The sequence below is a fragment of the Lonchura striata genome, chromosome 1 (assembly GCF_046129695.1).
Source record: "Lonchura striata isolate bLonStr1 chromosome 1, bLonStr1.mat, whole genome shotgun sequence".
Taxonomy (NCBI): domain Eukaryota; kingdom Metazoa; phylum Chordata; class Aves; order Passeriformes; family Estrildidae; genus Lonchura; species Lonchura striata.
This window is the reverse complement of record NC_134603.1, coordinates 22112568-22134150: the sequence shown is the minus strand read 5'-3', so window position 1 is coordinate 22134150 and position 21583 is coordinate 22112568. Positions and strand designations below refer to the sequence as shown.

At 34.9% G+C, this 21583-nt stretch overlaps 1 protein-coding gene across 4 annotated transcripts in view; it reads left to right on the top strand.

Moving 5' to 3' along the window:
• VPS13B (vacuolar protein sorting 13 homolog B) overlaps nt 1–21583 on the top strand; it is a 434787-nt gene that overhangs the window by 206102 nt on the left and 207102 nt on the right. For all 4 annotated transcript variants that reach the window (XM_021529420.2, XM_021529422.2, XM_021529419.2 and 1 more), the window contains exons 21-22: nt 4524–4668; nt 15300–15427. In XM_021529420.2, coding sequence (XP_021385095.2) covers nt 4524–4668; nt 15300–15427 — 273 coding nt within the window. The remainder of the gene's footprint in view (nt 1–4523; nt 4669–15299; nt 15428–21583) is intronic.

Here is a 21583-nt window from a genome sequence, read left to right as displayed (position 1 = left end):
GAACAGCCCGCTTTCCTCCATCTTAGAACTTCTGACCCCCATGTACAAAGTAAAAACCCCCCTGTGCATGTGCTAAAACCCTCCTGTACAATACTAAAAAATTTCCCCTATACTTTGTAACTACTTTTACTATACTATCTAACCCTTTGTGACTGCTTGTTCCACCTTCAAAATTGGTGATTCATTCCATGGTTCAAACTCAAAATCACAGCTGCTTCCAGCTGCCTGCTGGGGTCTAGAATGCCTCTGACCAAGGCCTGGAACCTCTAAAAATGTCTGAGAGACATTTTGAGTTCCCACACTGTATTGCTTTGTATTTCCCTTTTATCTTGAAAAAATAGCTGGAAATGCGTTGGTAAAACAAGCATATTTCTGTAGTAAGCATAATTATCTTCTTAGTGCACAGAGATTTCTCCAATTATAATAGGTTTTGATTACTGATATTGCTTACAGATCAGAAGCACTGTGTTTATCCCTATCAGGATTTGTTACCTCTTACCCCATGGAAGGCATTTAAGTTTCTGAAGGATACAGAAATGAAGTTGCTTTTCGTTTAAGGAACTAAAGCTACGTGGAACTCAAACCTTGTATCTTCTGCTTTCAGAGGCCCCTTGAAACTGCTGATCATGAATGCTTTCATCACTTGGTGAAAGTGAGGGTTTCTTGGCTGACAACAGTCCATCACATAAGTTTGGAAACATTACAACTAATCAGTTATCAGTCTTTTATGTCAGCAGAGCACTTTTCCAATACCTGAAGTGCCTACCTGAAGCAGTTAGAGTTTCATCTGAATTAGGGGTTTTATGCACCCCAGGGTTGAAGCAAGTCTTTTTATTTAGCAGTTAATTTTATTTAATGCAATTTTATTCATTAATTTAATTTTAATTGGGAACTAGGCCTAATGCCTTGCTTTATTTAAACTCTCTGAAACAATTTAGGTGTACTAGTAATCTTAGAAATCAAAACAATTAAATGTAACTCAGTAGTCAAGCAGTGATTGCATTTTCATGTCATTAGAACTTGTTGCAAGGTAGACAGGGTGAATCCTCCTTGCTGTCACATCTCATTCTGGTACAGTTTGGACAGTCTTGTAAGCAAATGTAAATATTCTTCTCTGAGCTAGATAGTGATTGCATGACATTGCTCTCAGATGTTCAGTAAACACCATGTGTTGAGCAGAACTGCCATCCATTCCCACTCCAAAGACTTTGTTGATTTTTTTCTTCCAGCTTGCTAACTGCAAGCTCCTGCCTGTGTAAACATCAGTCTGCGTGCATGCAGCATCCACCATGTGGGATACCTGGGTTCTGTACCATCTCAAGGACAGCAATTCCTGTCTGGGCTCAAGGTTTTGAGTTTGACATTTCACAAGCCAGTGATAATATTTAGGCTCCTATCTCAGAGTATTCTTCTGCCTTTGGTTTGTTATCACAGAGGTGACTGTATAGGCAGCCCTTGAATGAAAGTTACCCGCCTGTTCAGTTGTTCCAGTTTTCTGTAAAATTCATTTCTCATGCTCCCAGATCTGCCTACAATCTCTTCAGCTTCACATTTATGGGAAATTGTAATTGAAAAATAAAATATTTAATTATAAAAAATCCCAAGGAAAATGAAATATTAATTCACCTAAGGCAAATTAGTCCTCTTTATAGATATTTTAGGTTTAGTTAGTTGGCATGTCTCCACATAAATCAGGAAATACTTGTCCTGTTGTATTTTTGGCAAGCTGTTTTTTAGCTATTACTTTTCCAAGCCCTTCTCTGATTTTAGATATTTATAATTTCCAAAGTCATGTTGACCACATAGTATAAAGTAAAAAAAAAATTGTATGTGTTGATCTATTTGCATGCCAAAATGGCATATATATCTGTGTGTTTTGTGTACACATACTTGACATGGTATGTAATGTGTCAGATTATTTGTGCTAATAAAGATTAAATTTAGAAAATTATTGCTTTTCTATAGTTTTTCAGCCACTGCTTAAAAATTTAATTACATTTTGAAGGTAGTAACTTGGAAGGTAGTAACTTTTACTCTTTTGAAATATGTGAAGTGTTACTATTTTAGTATTCTGTATAAAATTGCTACAAGACATTATTGCATTGATAAAACTGTCAGTATTGTAGAACAAAATCTGTGTCAACAAAACAGTCTTATATAAAAGCTGCTGTATTTCCAGAACTTTGTTACATGTTCTTTATCTTCTATAACACTACCAATTAGTAACCATAAAGCTCAATCCCAAGTAGGTGTATTTGAGCTTTACCATATCCTACTTTATAGCTGGCTTATTGGATTCTTGTGCTGAGGTGCTTATGATAGCACTAGCCTGCAGTGTCTCCTTTCTCATCAGATTCCCCTTCTCTTACAGCTGTGGGGCTCTTGTCATCTGCTATTTCCCAAGCCACAGTTTCCTCATCAGTTTGTGGCTAAGCCCCAAATCTTGATGATCTTTTTCCATCTAGTTCAACACTGATCTTTCATCTTCAGGATTCTTTTAACCAGAAATCTTTTGCTAAAAACCTGGCAAGATTGTACTGGGCGTCATCAGTGCAACATCAGGCTTGATTTCAGTGAGCAAAGATAAAACAGCTGTTTCGTTGTCCAGATCAGCACTCAATATTTGGTTATAATTTTTTCCAGCTTTATCTGGCTGTGATACCCTTGATGTTTTTCACTCTTTGACTAGTTGTGTCACTTACTATATTTTACTGATCCATTTCTTCAGCGGTTCAGAAATAGATACAGATTCTTCAGGCAGTATTTCCATCCTATTGTCTTTTGTATTGTCCTGTATTGTCTCCATTCATTCTTTAGAAATTCTTGCTTCACTTTGGCAAGTCAATGTTCTTGCACTGTTACATCCAGAATTGCCAAATCATGGCTCAACAGTTGCTGTCATGAGAAGGCTGCAGATGGCTATGCCTTATGAAAGTTGTATCAGATAAATTGCAAAATTTTGAAAATAAGTAATATAAAATGTCTGATAAAAGTTAACAAAACTTCAGATCCTCTCTCTAAATGCAAGTGGGAAGTATTTCTGTGGTTTAAAGGTTGTCTTTTCAAAACTGACGGGGATTTGTGTTGTTGTAACTAGAGGGTATGCCAAGGTGGAATGTTACTGTATTCCAGAAAAACTTTTTAGTGCTTTTGAAGACAAAGCTATTGACTGTACATTCAGAGGGAAGAGGAGAGATGATAGTTCTGTTTTTCATTGAAATTAGTATTTTTCTATTAACTTTGCATACCACTGTATATATAAATGGATTGTTTTCACTGGAGTAGGATTAAATCGTTGATTGTCTTACTTTAATTCACTTTTATAGTGGAAAATGGTGAAGGCGTTTGGAAGCCATTCTCCTTCAATTAAATGATTTTTTTGTTTGTTTTGGGGTTTTGTATGTGTGCACATATTGCACACTGCTTGATTCAGTGATCTGTTTTCTATTGGAGAAAATTTACAAGCACATTGCCTGCCTCACACGAATTTGTTTCCCACAGAGATTCCTAATGCAATGTGTGAGGTTTCTCATTACACAGCTATATGGATTAAATTTTCACTCCAATAAGAACAAAATTAAATTACACAAAAATTAAGATGCGTGTAATCCTAATGTCTGATCTTTAGAAAAAAACTTTGTCATCTTTAAATGATAACTGTCTGCAAAATCAGTGGTAGAAATATTCTGCTTTTGTCAACTGGGATGCATCTGCAATTTACATAGCAGCTGATGTTACAGCAAAATGTTCAGAGCCAACTGTATAGCAACACTGAGGATCAAATTGGTTTTAATAATTTTTTCTTTTCTTGCTTGCATTAATAAAATAGTAACAACAAAGCCAATTGACTATTCATTTGTTCCAGAATCCATGTGGATTAATACACATCACTCTTTTCTAATCTTAAAATAAGGATGCAGTCCTTCAAACTTTGTTTTAATGCCTACAGTTTTGTATTTTTGTATATGTCAACAGTTTCACATTTTGAGCAGTTTCTCAGTTATTAATATGCTTGAGAGTCACAACAGTTCACAATCAGTAACAGTCAGTAGAATCTTGTATTTAAAATGTTAGGAAGAAGCACAATAATGTAGAAATACCAATACAGCCTATCTTTTGGAGTTTAATGAAGGTCAATAAGGTTCATATCTGACTAAAATTTTCCTGTTTCCATTAAACATTGAGATAATAATATTACTTTGATCATCAGGCAAGTTTATTCCTATGGTTTTTGGTTGGATAACAATCATGTTACTCTAAGTTAGCTTTTTTTCACTTTTTTGTTTTCATAAAGCTTTTCCTCTGACTAATGGGTCTGAAATAAAGTATTAAAAGTGCAAATCTGAATGTAACATTTCATTTCAATTTGTTTTCAAAATATTTGTGCTCCAATCAGTGTGTCAAGTTGTCTTCCATACATTTCCAAATATGTAGTTTAAAACATATTTCTCATGACAATGCATTAATTCCATGTTAATGTGTTTTGAGTTTCAGTGGTTCACAAGGTGCTTCTTTTTTAACAGTCTGTAGGAGCTGTTCCGCTTGGTGTGTCAGTAACTCGAAAGAAAGAGGATGAAGCATCAGTTGGAAGTGCACCTTTGGCAAGGCAGCAGTCAAATCAAGCCTCTGAGTATGCCAGCAGTCCTGTCAAAACAAAAACAGTAACAGGTATGTCACTTAATTGAAACTATCCATTCTGCATTTGAAACCTTCCTCAACATTGCAGCATCAGCTGTACAGGTACTATGGAGCAACTTTCAGCTTTAGAGAAATTAAAACTTGTAAAATAAAAATAACCAAATGTATCATTTTCAAATACATGTTTATTTTTATTCTCATTTTTGTTTAGTGCTGTCATTGGGGCCCTGATGGTCTTATGTAGCATATTTTGTAAGATGAGATAAAGGAGATCTGCTTTCAATAGAATATCTGCTATTCACCTTGATATTTAGTCCACAATTTTGTCAGACTTTACACTGTGATAATCTTTAATTTCAGTCAGTCTGTTTACATTGCTTAAAGTCTGGCATCTGTGGAAGTCAAGATTTGTGCATAAACAGTTAAAACTTACTGTTTTCAAAATCACTAACCCATAGAAAGTGCATATTTTGGCACTTCTGCTTATGGAGTTCAAGAAATTATTTATTTTAGGAGTATTTTCTGACCACTTAAGAGTCTACAGTGAAAGTTCATTACCACTGATCAAGATAATATGGTTTTCTTGGAATTTGTAGTGTATTTATACTGTCTGCAAGAAGTAAAGTAGGTGATCATTCAAAAAAAAAATACTATCCAGCTGAGACTTTTAGTCATCCTTCTGAAATACACTGAACAAATTTTCTTTTCCTTTGCATTGGTGTTTATTTCCATATTATCATGAAGCACTTCAAGATGTTGTCTGCTAAAACTAAAATTACAGTGTTGTTCATTAATGGTAGTTAAATGCTATTCTGTGTTTAAAAGGGGCTAACCCAGAAAATACGTTTGCTGAATAGTAGTGAGTTGTCATGTTATCACTGGTAGTAAGACAGCAGATTAATTTTGAGGACTTCCATTTAACTTGTAAATATCCTTAATTTTTACCATTTATCCATTTAATTTTACAATTCAGTTATGCATTTCCTTTATTTTTGCCTGTGATGAAATGACTGTACCAAGCATTTTCTTCATCTAACTGTATTTGTCATCTGTTCTGCTTTATCAGTATCATAAATAGTATGATTTGTTTCTTCTCTGTGTTAATTCTACCTTGTGCCTGCAAAGCATAAAGGTCTATATCACTTGAAAAACTTTCATTATTTTGAATATTTGACATTCAAATCCAGCTATTTGCATGAATAGATTCTAGATTAGTTTTTTTTAATTTATTTAACCAGCTTATAGAAAGTAGGCATGTAGTTTGCAGAAATTGGTTTGTATTTAGATTTTTGAAAACTGGTGTCCCAGTCTAGTACCTGCTCAGCATAGGAGCCCTTTTAGTTCTTCTGTGTTTGTTATTCTTCACTTTGAGTATTATCTTTTCTGATCATACCAGAATATTCTACTAAAAGAAAATATTATTGTTCAAAGTCTAGAAATGCCATGGATGCCAGTTTTGCTTTTTTGGGGCATTTTGTGTGTGTGAGAAATAATGAAGTGGAATTTATAAAGTATAGAAAAAGTCATAAAAGCAAAAGTGGGGTTTCTGTGCATCTCCGCTTCTTTCACCTTTTTAGTTTGAAGTCAATATCAAGATTTGTTTTCAGTTACACATTGCTGCAAAAATGGAAAGTTCATTTGTAGATTCCATTTATTGTCTGCCACTTGCTTTAGTCATTCAGTTTATTCAATAAGTTTAATCTAGATGCTGAGGAATTTTTGAAATTCAGGAGATATTTGGCTTCTCTGTAAACAATTTTGCAGCATGGAGTTCGATACCATGAAATGAGAAGTGACGGTGCTAATTCTCTCAAGAGATAACACTGATGAAGAATTTTCTTTTTTGAATTAGAATCAGTCTTCTAAAGAAGAGACTGTTGAATTTGTTTTCATTAATTTTCAACTGTTAAAATTGTTAAAAAATACTACTATTTTTTCCAAATGAAGCTACAAATACATATCAGAGGGTCTACTGGGTTTATTTTTAAGAGGCAGTGTGCCTGACACTACTGGGTTTAAGGACAGCCTGTTGTCATGGTTTAGCCCCAGCAAAGCAGCCAGTCACTCACTTCCCCAGTAATAGGATGGTGGAGAGACTTGGAAGGGTAAAAGCTGGAAAACACATGGGTTGAAATAAAGAGCATTATATAGGAAAACCAAAAGTCACACATGCAGGCAAAGCAAAACAAGGAATTAATTCACTGTTTTCCATGGGCAGGGAGGGAGGTGTTCAGCCATCTCCAGGAGAGCAGGGCCCCATCAGGTGCAACAGTTACCTGGGAAGATGAACTCCATCACTCCACACGTCCCCTCTTCCTGCTTCTCCCAACTTTATTTACTGAGCAGGATGCCACATGGTCTGGAATATCCCTTTGCTCAGCTTGGGTCACCTGTCCTGGCTCTGTCTCCTCCCAACCTCACATGCACCCCCAACTTCCTCACCTGGGTGGCAGTTGGAGAAGCAGAAAAGGCCTTGGCTCTGTGCAAGCCCTGCTCAGCAACAGCAAAAATATCTCTATATTATCAACCCTGTTCAGCACAAAGTCAAACCACAGCCCCATGTCAGCTACTGTGAAGAAAATTAACCCCAGCCTAAATAATAACACTTGTATTTTACAATGTTTATGTATTTGTTCTACTCTGGAGATAAAATGATTGGTATAATATAGCTTAAATATTTGGTATTTATGTGCAAAAAGTGTGAGTAAAAATACAAAATTAATGTCTAAGAGCAAATGCCTTGTATAGTAATAAAGTTGACTGAAGAGATGCTCTATGTCTGCTTCAGTGGACCACACAGATTTCCCTTATTTAAAAAGAGCCATGTCCTGCTGCAGTGCTGTGCAAGCTTGTTCTGTGTATAGTCTCCTGAAATTTCATGTGATGTTGGAATCTTTTCCTTTAGAGTTTTCTCAAGCCAGGTTTGTGAAAACTGGCATTGTACTGGAAAATTCAGGGGACAGTAGACTAACACACATAAGCTAACACATATTTTGTGCCACCAAAATAAAAGGTCTCTGATTACAAAGCCACCAGTTAGAGAGGTTAGAATAGGTTGGATGGATGCAAATTTGAAAGGTGAAATCTCATTCTCAGAGAAGTTTCAATGTATTCTTTCTTTGAAAATTTGTTTCTTTACAGCAGCATGATGTGTTGGAATATGATGAATGAGTGACCATAATTTATTAAACTAAAAACAGAGTGCCTGTGATTCTTCTTTCTAATTTTTCTGGGTCCCTCACTCCCACCATCTTTCACTTTATTTCCTCTCTTTTAATTACACCTACTTTCTGTTTGAATTTTCTTTCATTATTTCTGTCACCTTTTTACAGCAGGAATACCACACTGACTATTGATCTGGATGTCTAATGTTCCCAATTCTACAAAAGCATTCTAGGTAAAGAGGCAGTCAGCCTTGTATACCTCATTTTTATTCATCATCAAGGCTTAGAACACATGTTCTAAGTTGTAAGAAAACTGAGATCTTACACTGATAAGCATGGCCTTTGCATGTTAAAAGCGATTTTATCTTAAAATCATGCTTTTCAGGTGGTGTTTTTGAATTAATTCTTTTCAAGACTCTCATGATCTCAGCAGTCAATACCTTGAGAACTGCCATGAACCTACCCTATGTACTAAATCAATGGAGCTTGTAATCACACAATGCAGGTGTAAAATTATTTCAAACATTGGGTTCAGTTTATTAGTTAATGGCTTGCCAAAAATGAAGCATGGGAAAAGAGCAAACCTACTATCTATATGGTATCTGTCTCTGAAGTCCCAAATTGTAGGTATTTATAAATCTCCTTAACAGAGGCTTCACACCCAGAATAAGATAATAGAATATATGGTTTAACTCTGATATGATCTGGCTGTGAACAAGCAAGGGGATAAAGAATATGGAAAAGAAAAGGTTACATCTGTTTTTCTGTCCACCCAGTTCTCCCATTCTCAGCAGTTCAGCAGTTCTATGTTTGTTCAGTGATTCACAGACCTGTAGCAGTGCATAGAGGCAGAGCTCTCATGTCAGGATAAAGGCAAAATGATTGCTGTATTTGTGTGTAATTCTGTAATACGTGTAACATACTTATGCAAGAAGACAGAATGGACTGCAGTAGATGAACAGGACAATCTTTGAAAGATGTCTTGGGCACACTATTGAATAATGACTTAAGGCCAAGTGTATGTTTTCACACATTCAAGATGTGTGCTTGTTCATTATGGTAATAATCTGTAATTTACTTTCATATTTATAAAATTATTATAATTATTTTCACTGTGTTTGGAAAATGTAGCATTTTCCATGATCAAAGATGAAATTGGGTATGGGGGTTTTGTGGTTTGGATTTTTTACTGCCCCCTGGTGAGGTCTTTTTTATAGCCATGACAGTTAAATATAATTTCACTAGCATCTACCACAATCTGACATTTATCAGTTTGGAAGTAACCATGATATCACAGACATAAATTTAACACTGGCTTATGAGGTATAATCCAATGACTATGGCATCTAATTTTTCAGTAGCAGTGGGAAAGTAGCCTTACACATGCTCTTAGTATGAAGGGGGCCTTTAATGAAAGAAGCTACTTTGGAGAGGCTGAAAAGATTATTAATTTTTTGTCACTTAGAATCCTGAAAGTTGTCTTTTTTTTTTATAGTCAAGAGAAGGTTTAGGTAAATGGAATTTAATGTATCTTCCAAGAAGACATGAACTTTCTGGTTGGAGTAAGCTCCATAACCTGTTATGAAAGCAGATGAAAACTGAATGCTTTTGTCCCATAACTGAACATACACTTGTAAGACAAAATTTTGCTGATCCCTGGTATGCAACAGTGAGTTGTTTGCTCATGGTACAGGTGATGATTGCATTTCAGCCCTGTCACAAGTGTACATCAGGCCTGCAAAAGCAGGCAGATGGTTTTCCTTGCTATGTGTAGCACCTGGCTTTTCCGTTTCATTGTCTGGTGGACTGATTGGAAGAGCATTTGCAAAAGAGAATTAAACAGTGGTGGGTTTGGGGCAACATTTTTCATAGACCAGGTCTGCACTTCACACAGCAAACTGGTCTTTTGTTCCTCTACAAATTCAGTATCAGCTCCAAGTTCAAAGCTGAGAAGAGAATTCAGCCTTGTTTCATTCTGCAGGAAGTGTAGGTGTGTTGCGTAGGGGTATGTGCATATGGAGAGAAATAAAGGATTTAAAAGCATTGCATTTTAGAAAAATCTCTTGTGTTTTGAAACGCTGATACTTTTTCTTTGGATTTATGTTCTTATAGAGAAATAAAGAGTTTGAAAGCTTTAAAAATGCTATTACCTCTAGTTTATTATTTGTATTTCAAGTAGATGGAGAATAGTATCATAAATAGAAAACTGAGAACTCTTGTCTTAGATAGACTTTATGTTTTCTCTTCTGTATAAATCCCCTGAATTCTGATAAGGACAGAGCTCCTTTGCCAATTTCTTGCTGGTTTACCCTGCTTACTTATTTTCCCAGAACTTGTTGAAGCATAGTATCTTTGAAATATTTACCCTTTTGAATTTAACCAGCAAATACCTAAGGAGTTACAAGACAGGCACATGAATTGCATGCATATGCAGAGAATATAGGCTTACATAAGCCTTTTTTCCATAGGAAACCAGGCAAAGAAAGATTCCCCATCTTTTCTTTCAATCACTTCTTAACATTTGATAGTGTGGATATAATAAAACTTGCATTGCTTGTTAGATATTTACTGTAACTGGAATTTCTTGGTGTTTATGGGAATTTTGAAAGCTTTACAGAAGGAATTCTTAAAATTCCTTCAAAGTATACATGAGATATTTCTGAACCACTATTAAATACTTCTACATAAAACTGAAGAAAGGACAAGTCTTTAAGTTTAAACACATCTATATTTTATTTGGAACAGCTGATACCAGATAAACTGATATTTTTATTTGAAGTTTTAAGTTAATAAAGTTTCTACTGAAAAGTTCCAGTGTAGCAGAATAGGACCTGTACTTAAGAAAACTGGATGCAGTTACTGATTTTTGTTTTTCTTAAAGTCTGACTAGAATGCATAGTTAGATTCCAGCTAAAATGAGCTGTTGGAATGCAAAAACCTGGCAAATGTGAGAGAAGTCTGGCTGGTGAGAAATCAATGGATTATCTGAAGTATTTGAATTAGTAGGTCACTATTTCTGCTCAATGAACTGAATGATTATCGTTTATTCATGCCTACTATGAAATGTATGACTGATGATTAATTTGGGAAGATGAATGAAATTAAATAGATGCTAAATAGGTTAAGTAAAATACTTGAAGGAATAAAAAAATCAGGAATTTAAATCTGATGCACATTTACTGAGGGTGCCTGAAAATACTAAGATTTTTATAACTGGGCTTTAGTTCTTGTATTATTTCAAAGGAAGGTGTCCAGGCACAGGTGATTTATAGAAAGTTTTAAATGTCTGGACAGTCAAATATCTATATAAAAAATGATTTTTTCTGAGTTTTGTCAGCTAGTAAAATGTTTAACATTTTTGTCATGGTGACATGATTTCTTCAGTTCACTGTGTGAATTTCAGAGACATTAGTAAATCAAAGCCAATGTAGTTTATCAAACACTTTTTCTGTATGAAGAAATTCAGTGCTGAGAGAGAACAAATGATTTTTTGTTTTCAGATTATATTTATAAGACTAAGGAACTTTATGTGTATTTTTAAAAAAGCAGAGTACTAGGCAGAATTCCACATTTATCAGAAATTACTTCAGATCCAAAAGCTGAAATTCTTACTTCATAGTATAAATTGTATTTGGAATGGAAAGTGATACTAAGATAAATTCAGGTTTGGACTTTAGATATGAACACAAAAATATCACATTTTTGTAATTACTAATCTAGTAGCTCTGTTTGGCCTGTGAGTGGCTGGTTTTGATTTGCACAAAAGCATCAGTCCTCTTTTATTTTTGTTCCCAGAACTAAATAGTTATTTTTTGCCAGAAGTAGTGCAGCAATCATTAGGAATTTGGTGGGAGAAAATGCTGACCATAGGCATTCCCTAGCCAACATACACTTTGACACAGAAAGATCCTTTCTTGTTGCACAACATTAATATCACATTTGTCTTTGTTTATTGACATATGTTAAAAGTCTCTGTTTTAACACTTACTCTGCTGTTAACTTGTTGGGTGAGCACACAAATTAAGTCACTGCACCTCTGCTGTCATTTCCCTGCATATAAGAGACTCATTCTCATGAGATGTCAGGGACTGTGTTGCTCAGTTGTTATCTTGATGAAAGTAATGTATTATCTGCATTATTAATAAAGCTGAATGCAAAAATGCTTGAAGGCTAGTAAAGAAATTATATATGCAAAGACTAATCAGTATGCTGGTAAATATATCACATATTTTTATAAGCTTAAAAGGACTTCCTGCTGTCATTTAGGTACTGCTTTCATTCTCAAACATTCTGACGGAGAATGTAAACTTCAAAAAGTAATTGACATAATCTAGTCTTAGAAAATGAATAATTTAAGTATCATTCATCCAGAAATGTGAGTGACACCTCAATTATGACACCTCAAAAATACAATGTGAATATTAGTGAAATATTTCTGAAGGGCACTGGTTCAAAAAACATTGATAAATGCAGGTTTGAGCTTCTCTGCATCATTTTAGTGAGCTGCTGCTCACTAAATTAATGATTAATTTTGCAGAACTTGGAACTCCCTCTGTACTTTAACCAGAAATTGTTAAATGAGTTATGAAAAATGCTCCTTTGATGAGTAGGTTGGTTTTTTTTTTGGTTTTTTTAAAGTCTGTTCATTACCAGTGTGTTCTGAAATTGTATGTGTAGCATCTTATCTGTGATTGATGTGGTGTATATGTTTATATGTTTGCAAAAGCACCGGTTAAACAGTAAGGGACTAAAAGATAAGAATAGGAGCATTTTATGTTCCTGTACACTGGGTTGTTTTTTTTTCTAATTCAACTGGTATGACCTGAAGCAGTCCCCACTTTGTTGGTGGTTTTTTTTTTTTTTTGTCCCCTCATCAATTTGGAAGTGTTTCATGCAAATCATATTTTCCATCTAGCTATTGCTGATACCTGGATTGAATACAAGACTGATTGCATTGCCTGGAAATGTTTCAAGGTTTTCAGTTCAGTAGTAGCTAAGTAGCATAATATCTTCATAAATTACCTTCATTCTGAGACAGATGAGGCTGATCCAGTCTGCATGCCTACTTAAAAGATGAGCCAAACACATGGTGGCCACACCTGACAGTGTTTTAGCAAATGTCATCTCCTGATCTCCTTGCCTGACAGGGAATTAAGATGCTTCTTTCCCAGCATCCTTTCAGGCAAAATTCTGGGATTTACAGTACAGGAAAAAAATACTACTTTAGTCTTTTCAGGAGTTACTTCTTAGCTTGCTTTTTCTTTCTACTCCAATATACTTTTTATTCCTTTTCTGTTTTCCATGGTTTATGGTTGAATGAATCTTTATCTGTCTGTTGGGTTTTGAGCCTTTTTTTTTTGTTGTTTTTGATCCCCTGGTTGAACTTGGGTGATTATAGCAAAGCTGGTTTTTATCATGGATATTCCTGGAATTTTGCAGATTTTAGTTATACATAAATGAAGAAAAACAGGAGGTACTTCAGTCAGCTAATCTTATTTTTAATTCACAGATTGTTGTTGCTGGCTACCGCTAACTGAGAGAGAGTTATCACTGTTTGTTTTCCTGCAAATAAAATATGGGAGATTGGAATGAAATCTAGCTTTAAATTCCACTCATGAGGGATGCACTTGTTAAGTGATGTAGGATGTTGATGGTACCTGCTGAATGCATTGTAGAATATGTAGGTTTGCCGTGTATTTATCAACTCATCCTGATCTGAAGCATCCTTCCTGTGAAATTCCCAGAGTCTCACAGTGACTCTGTGCCATTCTCGCCCTTACCCACACTTATGTTCCAGAGTTCTCTGCTTCAATGGCTCCTGTTTTAATATTTCTTGGTACTCAAGCTGTTCCTGATTCTTTCCTTGTAGTGAATGTGTAGTGTGGGGCCTGACTGCACAGAAGATGGTGTGAATTGAAGTGGGGTAATAAGTTAAAGGAGAGCAGCTATTCTGTGACTAATCTCTTTGTTTTAACTGAATCCATTCATCATGTGGATGGAGGACATACCCGATGGCATGAAGCTGTCCATGTGAGATGTTATAAAACAGCTATTGCACGCTGCTTCTCCAGATGGACAATTTACATGTTTGTCTCTCCAGAACAGCTGACAACAAACATTACACTCTCATGATCCAGTTTTCATTCCATGTCTTTCTACCATATCCATAATTGGAGCCAGGAATCTCTGAGAGGACTAATTATCCTGCAGCCATAAAAATCCTCTTTCACTCTTTTGCCTACCTCTCTTTCTGAATCTTGGGATTCTCCATCAGTTCAATGAAGTGAACATTTCTCTTTAAGATGATTAAAAATACCATATATTGAGGGATTTTTTCTGATAATGTTACTGAACTCTAGCTTTGATGGGGAAAATGTCACAGATTAATTAATCCAGTGGCATTAACATTGCATTCTTTTGGCAGAAATTCTCCTCTTAGGTGTTTCAGTTTTAAATCCTCCCATGTTTCATTGCATTACTGAAGAACTAGTGATGCATATCAAGGACCATATATTTTTGCTTTCTTTAGATCAATTGATGCATAATTTTGTCTTAAGAGTTTTTCTGTAGTTTTCATGCCACAGATTTCTCCTAGCTGTAAAATTGGTAGACATAAATTGTCACACACTGATTTCAATTTAGTTTAAATTTAAGTAATGAAGTCTTTGTAATTCGTTCCTGCAGTTTTGTCAGCTCAACAACATGTAGGCCAATACTAGAAATGTCAAATAAGCTGACAATAGTTCTATGGGTATCCCAAAACACAAGGAGGAGGATATTCTGTAAAATTTGTCAGCAGGAACTATGCACCACTCACAGTCCTGTTTTGAAGTTCTAGTGTGCTTATATTTAATGTGAGGTTTCTAAAATCTTTTCATGTTCATTTTATTAAATAACTAACAGTTTAAGGAAATGTCTCTTATAATTAGAAAACATTGAATTTTGCTGAAATATTTAATGCTTTATTGCCTTAAAATTTGACAAAGTAAGAACATAGTATAATATTTATGCCTTTTTTTTTTAAGCATACTCAATTTTTAAAGGGATTTTTCCAAAGAAAACAAATTAAAGGCTGTTATTTAATGTAGTCTGTAATTTCTTACAATTTTAGAAAGGTGATACCTTTAGATGACACCGGCAGCAATGTATATGAAAACCTTTTGGATTTCAATTGCATCATCAAATAGGTTATCACACTTTGAAAACTCTCTTAATTTGTTTAAGTCAAACATTCTTCATAATATTTTCTTAGCAGTTCATGTTGAAGAAGTTGGAACATTTAGTTTTATTGTGTTGTATTTCTGACGAGGCTTAACTGGTGCAGTTCTATTGACAAGTTTAAAACTAATACAGACACATTATTATTATGTGCATGGCGAGATATACACAGTAAGAGAGAGACTTTTCAGAATGCAAAATTGTTTTTCTTTGCTATCAGTAAGTATATTATTTACTTAGATATTCTTTTTGAAACTGACTTTTTTTTGTTTGCATTAGAATCTCGTCCTTTGTCACTCCCTCTGAAAACTGTGCTGAACTCATCTGAAAACTGCAGAAGTCCTGAGGAAAGAATGAAAGAATTTATTGGAATAGTGTGGAATGCAGTTAAGTGCCTTACACTTCAGGTAAGATGAAAAGGAAGTGAAAAAACCCTATGTGTTTCCAAACTTTATGATACTTTTTATGCATCCTAGTGCTTTTTTATTAGAAGGGTTTTAAAGGAGCTCCCAAGTTTTATTGTCTTATTTCAGTAATTTCAAAGTCTGAAAGAATGAAAAATAAAGTAAGATTTTGGGTAAATTAAGCTAGGAATGCTTTGTTTTTAAAATACTAGGTTTTGAAATACTGTTTTGTATTTAAACGGAAAGATCTTTCAAAAATTATATAAATAAAAATTGCTTGTCACACTTTTTTGCATCATAAACACTGCAATTAGATTTGCAGAATGCTTTCTTTTCTAAAACTATTTCAGGAAAGTGTGTATGATAAATACTTTCCTGAGGTGTATGATACAATTGCTGTTGTTACACAGTGAAGGCTCAGCAGCTTACTTGGCTACTTTTTCGTGAAGGACAAGGAGGTGGTGGCTGGGGTTAAAGCATTTTAGTTTATACTGCTCTAGACTGTAGCTGCTGATCACCAGCTACAATCTAGAGCAGTAGAAACCAAAAGCAGAGTTTTTGTGTAGAAGTACAGATGCCATATTAGGAGTCCAAAGTTAAGACTGCTGGAGCAAATGGCTTAGAAGTGCCAGAATTACGACTGTCTTGTTCCCAGTACTTATCAAGTGCTTATTGAGCGATCATTCTAATTTAGATTGTTATAACCTGTACTCTTGAACCATACATTCATTCTATGAGATCATTATTTTATGGTGTGCCAGGATATAGTAGCAAATTTTTTTTATTTCAAAAAAAACCCACAAAAAACTGCCAAAAAAAGGTCTTAATTACATCTTCTGGGAAGTTTTTTTTCATTATTACAGCAAGTAATTGCTGAATGCTTTTTCCTTCTTCCTATCAAGAAATATATTTAATAATATATAGGCTCATCCCAGAATATGTCTGTGTCACTCTGTTTTCATGTAAAAAGTACTTAAAATTTACAGTTTAGGAAGTTTAAAAGTTTAGGTTTTGCCTGAGCAAGAACTTGAGACATGTCATCTGATTGCAGAACATAGTGAAGCTGAGGAGATGCTTTCCATTAAATCTATTTAGTTTTCAGCCTTCTCTTTCATCATTATTTCATGAGTATTTTGCTTGTTTTCTTTCTTTCTTAATGTTCTCACCACTGTAGGTTAAAATGTCTAGATGAGAGAATTTGTACTCTATTTGAAAGAAGCAGTGTATTTGTGTTATGTGTCTGGTTGATAACTTAGGACAGTGAGACTATATAAATGTGGCTTACAGTTTGAGTCATAATAAAACTCATAATATGTAGCAATGAGGTAGAGCTGGATCCTTTATAAAGGGGGAAAGCTGAATCAGGACTGCAGTACTCTGCTCCTACATTTTTCATGGTACCTGTTTTTGTGAGCAACCAGCAAATTGAATTTGTTTTGAGGAATAAGTAAAATACCAACCATGAAGTTTGTGTGTTACTAGATAGGAAAAAAAGGTAGTGTTCCTTTCTGTGGAGATGAAGACTGATGACAGGGATAGGCAGGGGGTGTCTCAAAGAGAGATTCCTAAATACCTTCCTGCTCTGACCTAACATACAGAATGGGGCTCATACTGGCTAGAGGATCCTTTTTATTGGGTACTTTCTCTGGTGCTTGAGGTTCTAGATTTATTTACTTTTTACAGATTTTTTTTTAGAGTACTATTGGTTTCTATTTTCATCATTATGACTATGAAATATTTTTCAGTTTTACCTAGGTTGAAATTAAACATCCCTATGAACTCATACAGTAGGTGACACACTTTGTTTCATCCTTATACTTCAACTGTACTTTGTAAGGTATTTGCCAGTACCTTCCCAGAAGTTTATTACATGTTACCAGAGAAACAATTCAACAGACTCCAAGGAGGCACTGCAGGAAAGTTTGAGAACATGCTTCCACACAAATATGCAATAGTTATTTCTTGTGAAATAGGAAGTGTTTATAGATATGTTTGCTGATCTTTTTATTACTATTAGTAGTCCCTATATCTGATTTATTTAAATACAGTTTTCAACACAGATGCCATATATATAGCTTGTTTCTTTCAATACCTGCCCAAATGGGAAATTTGTGCAAGGCAGTATGTAGAGGGTAAGAAGATGAGTATGACTACTCTGTATTGCAGTTCAAGTACATTATATTTATTTTATTATACATAATGTACATTTTATTAAACATGTATAACTATATTTAAATGATAAGTTCTTACAGATTTTCTGTATTATTATTTGGCATGAAAAAGGGAAATTTCTAGGATAATTTGGCTGGTTAAATGCTGGAGCATTTAGACTCTGTTTTTTTTTTCTAACACTAATTTTCATGTTCCTGAATCTTTTAGTTACATGATTGTAGAACAGAAAAGTCTGTAGTTGTCGTCAGATAAAACTGAACTTCATAACTTAAAATCATCAAAGGATTATTCTTTTAATGGAAGTTAGAGTAAGTAAATGTGTTTGGAACCAGAGTAACTGGAAAGTTTATTTTGGATCCAAAGCTGGTACTTGCTTAGCCCAAGCCCTGGCTTGCTTCTGATAGAATATTACATGAAGGTTTTATGCACTGGAGTTGTGGTATTTAAGTGAAAAGACTTTAATTATAAAAAGTTGGTTATTATTTAGTTGTTGTAGGATTTTATATGCAGCCTTGAAGTCTTTTTGGCAGTTACCCTGTGTAGGAGGGTAATACTAATTTTTCACATGTTCTTTATACTAATAGTTGCTAAAATTGTGAAGCAGTATAAACACAATTATTTTTAATCGGCTGTTAATGCTGAATTCCATTGAGAACAATGAAGGCTCTGTATTAAAAATAAATTAATTAATGAGTAATGTTGCAACAAGTGCCAGCTACATAAGAATGTAATTGTTACATATAAAACTTAGGTATGTCACATGCCTTTAAATATCCCTGAATTTATTTGAAAAAAATAAATCCTTTTCCTGAAACTACTGAAAATTTTATTTTCTTTTATGCATATAACTTGTAAAAATTTTTGACAAAGTGAAACATTGAAAGGCAAGAAAGGGAAGGACAGATTTGATAAGAGTTCCTGTTCTTTGAACCGTTTCATTATCCAGGGAGCAGGAAGAGATTCTGTGACTTGTAATTTGGCAGTTACAGCTCTCAGCAGTTTTTTGGCAATTATGAGATAGGATTATTTCTTAAGTTGGTTGCTTACCACAAACCAACAAAAATTTTTGTTTTTGGTAACTGAATAAAACCTTTTAAAAGGCTTAAAACCTTTTCTTAGGAAAGAGCAGGAATACTGTGAAGAGCAATGACACTGTTTTAAGTGGTCAAAGAAAATGTATCAGATCCTTATTATGATCATTTCGTATAGATACAGGTAGCCTGCTCTTTTAGTTTTTTTACTTATGTGTTCTGCTTTCCATCTATAACATTTTTACTTTTGTCTATGTTCAAAACAAGAATTTCTGTTCTGCCTTTTAAAATAATAACAAACACTTCATGTCTGGCTCAGCTGCAGAGGGTCTAAATGGTAGAACAAATTTGGATGTTGGAGGCTGGGCTATGGTCTTATGATACTTAGTGCACCAGAACCCTCACACAAAATATGTAAGCAGGGGTTCTTTGCAGCCTGCAGAGTCATTGCAAGATGATATTCTGTACCCAGAAAAACAAATTACCTTTCTGCTGAGAGCATATGAGGGTTGATGACTAATTCAGAGAGAAGTAACTTCCCTGGAGAGTCATGCTAATGAAAGTGTCGCCTTGTAGAAAATCTTCAGTGCCTCTAATTGATTTATGTAGCTGTAAAATGTGGGTTGTGAAAGGGAATCTTATGTTATCACTATCATGGAAGGTGATGACTTGAACAACTTCTTCCTCTTCATAGCACTTTTGGGCAGTCACTTACTTTGTTTTCTTCCCTCCAACCCACCTTCCCTCAGTTAGGAAGACCTAATTTTTCAGCAGTATTTATTTCACTCTTCTCTCTAGTGAACAACATTCCTTTTTATAAAATAAGAATTAAAAATACTCCAGTAACTTAATACTTTCCTTTTCATGCAAGAGTCATTGGACATTTTGAGGCTTATATGTTTGTAAAAGTGTAGAGCATAGTGTTATGCTTAACTTTATGTTTTAGAAGAAGAAGGGGAAATACTGCTTGCTTCATTGGTTTATCATTAGTGTACATTATTTAGCATGTATAGGCCTTGACATAATAGAAATGAAAATAGGGGGTGATTCTGTTTCAAGAATGTAATAATTCGTTCTCTTTAACACATGAATGTGTTCAGTATTGGCAAATGAACATGTTGCTACCAAAACTGAAATCAGATCCTTGAAACAGAAAGGATGTTGCCATGGAAAAATGAAGTAACACTCAGTGCAGCTGCGAAGCATTAATGAATAGGATATTTTTTAAAAGATCATTTGTGTTTGGTGTGGCTTGGAGGGTCCCAACCAGATGGTTTCCATGAACAGGATCTGACCCCCAGCTTGAGGACTTCTTACTGGCAGATTACTTCATTTTCTTTCCCTTGGATTGTCAGATCCTTACATTAATGCAAGATTTACTGCTGCAGATTTATATTCAGTTACATAAATCAGTCACATCTTACATTAAGTTCACAATTTTAGGCACACAGTTTAACAGTTATTTAAAAAGTGTAAAAAGATTTATATGATAGCTTTAATATATGCTATTGATGTAGTTTAATTTTAAGAATTTGGATTACATATATTTTGAAACACATTCCGATTGGTGAAGCAATCTGTAGTACACATTCTCAGTTTTGTCCATTATATAATTCCATCATTTTAGGTTCACTCTTCCATTCCTTCACTGGAACTTGTGAGTAGGCAAATGTCCAGATTCTGTGAGTTAAATGTACACAAATTCCATTGAAGTTGATAGTTGTGAATCTGCCTCCAAGAAGTTCAACAGGTGCAACTCAGTTTTGCACTTATTGGGCTCTTGTGCATTCAAGTTGGTAATTTCTTGTGTGATTATAATCATTGCATAATTTGCTCTAAAATGTGGTCTTTTGCCATACATTCATTGTGTTGGCCTCTGAAATCCTGCAGTAATGTTTTGCAAAATTTGTTAATCATAAAAAATTTTAAATGAAACACAGGTAAGCCAACCATATCTGTAAGCAATTCTGTAGTATTGCATGCTGTTAATTTTTAGCAAATCCAGATTTAGGATCCTGCTAACTGCACCAATTTGTCATGAATGAGTGATTTAGAGTAACTTAAATAATCATCATCAAAGACATTAGCAAAGGAGATTTTAATATGAATTCATAAAGGTGTAACTTGGTGAAATTCAATAGTAAGGTTCGTTCTATCATTTACTAATGGTTGAAACATAAAAAGGAAAATAGAATTGGAATAAAGCTGGCATTATTTACATGGAGGCCAAAGATGGAAAAGGGTAAGGGAGCTCAAATGCTGAGTTACGAAATTCAGACTGGACCTCCTTGCTTGCCAAATCTCTGATGTGGCTTAGGTGCAGCTGGATCTGATCTGGAACATATTAACAGATTATATCTCATTAATAGATTAACAGATCAACAGTTTATGAAGTTTATATCTAAGAGAAGAAATACAAAGAGTACAAAGTCCTTCTATTGAGTCATGAGATCTCCTTCCTTTCTGAACACCCGATGGAGCTTTGGTCCAGTCTTAGTCTTAGACTTTGACAACAGTCTGTCTAAAGGAATTACCTGTGTGGATTTTGTTACTATTGATTTAACATGCTATCAGCAGCTTACTGAGGATCAATTGCAGTTAAGGAATCTCTCTGCCTTGGATTACAGAAGGAACGCTTGGTCTCAGATAAGGAATCCCAAACAGTGGAAGGCATCCCAGCTCAAGGGGAGAGTCACTGGTGTGCAGACCAGTTTCAAATTTAGGGAAAGCTTGAATTGAACTCATCCAGAGATGTGTTATTAGTAGAAAGGCCCATCTGCCTCTCAGAACAACCTTGAAAGGTGTCCCAGCTCCCTGCTGTGCAGCCATCCTGCCTGGCAGGGAGAGCTCAAAGGCAGTTCACTTAGGCTGTCATTGGCTTGTAGTCAAACTGCATGCAATGGGAAGGGTGTGCAAGTCTGCTTGTGCCCACAGCTTTCTTTGTTCCTTGATAACT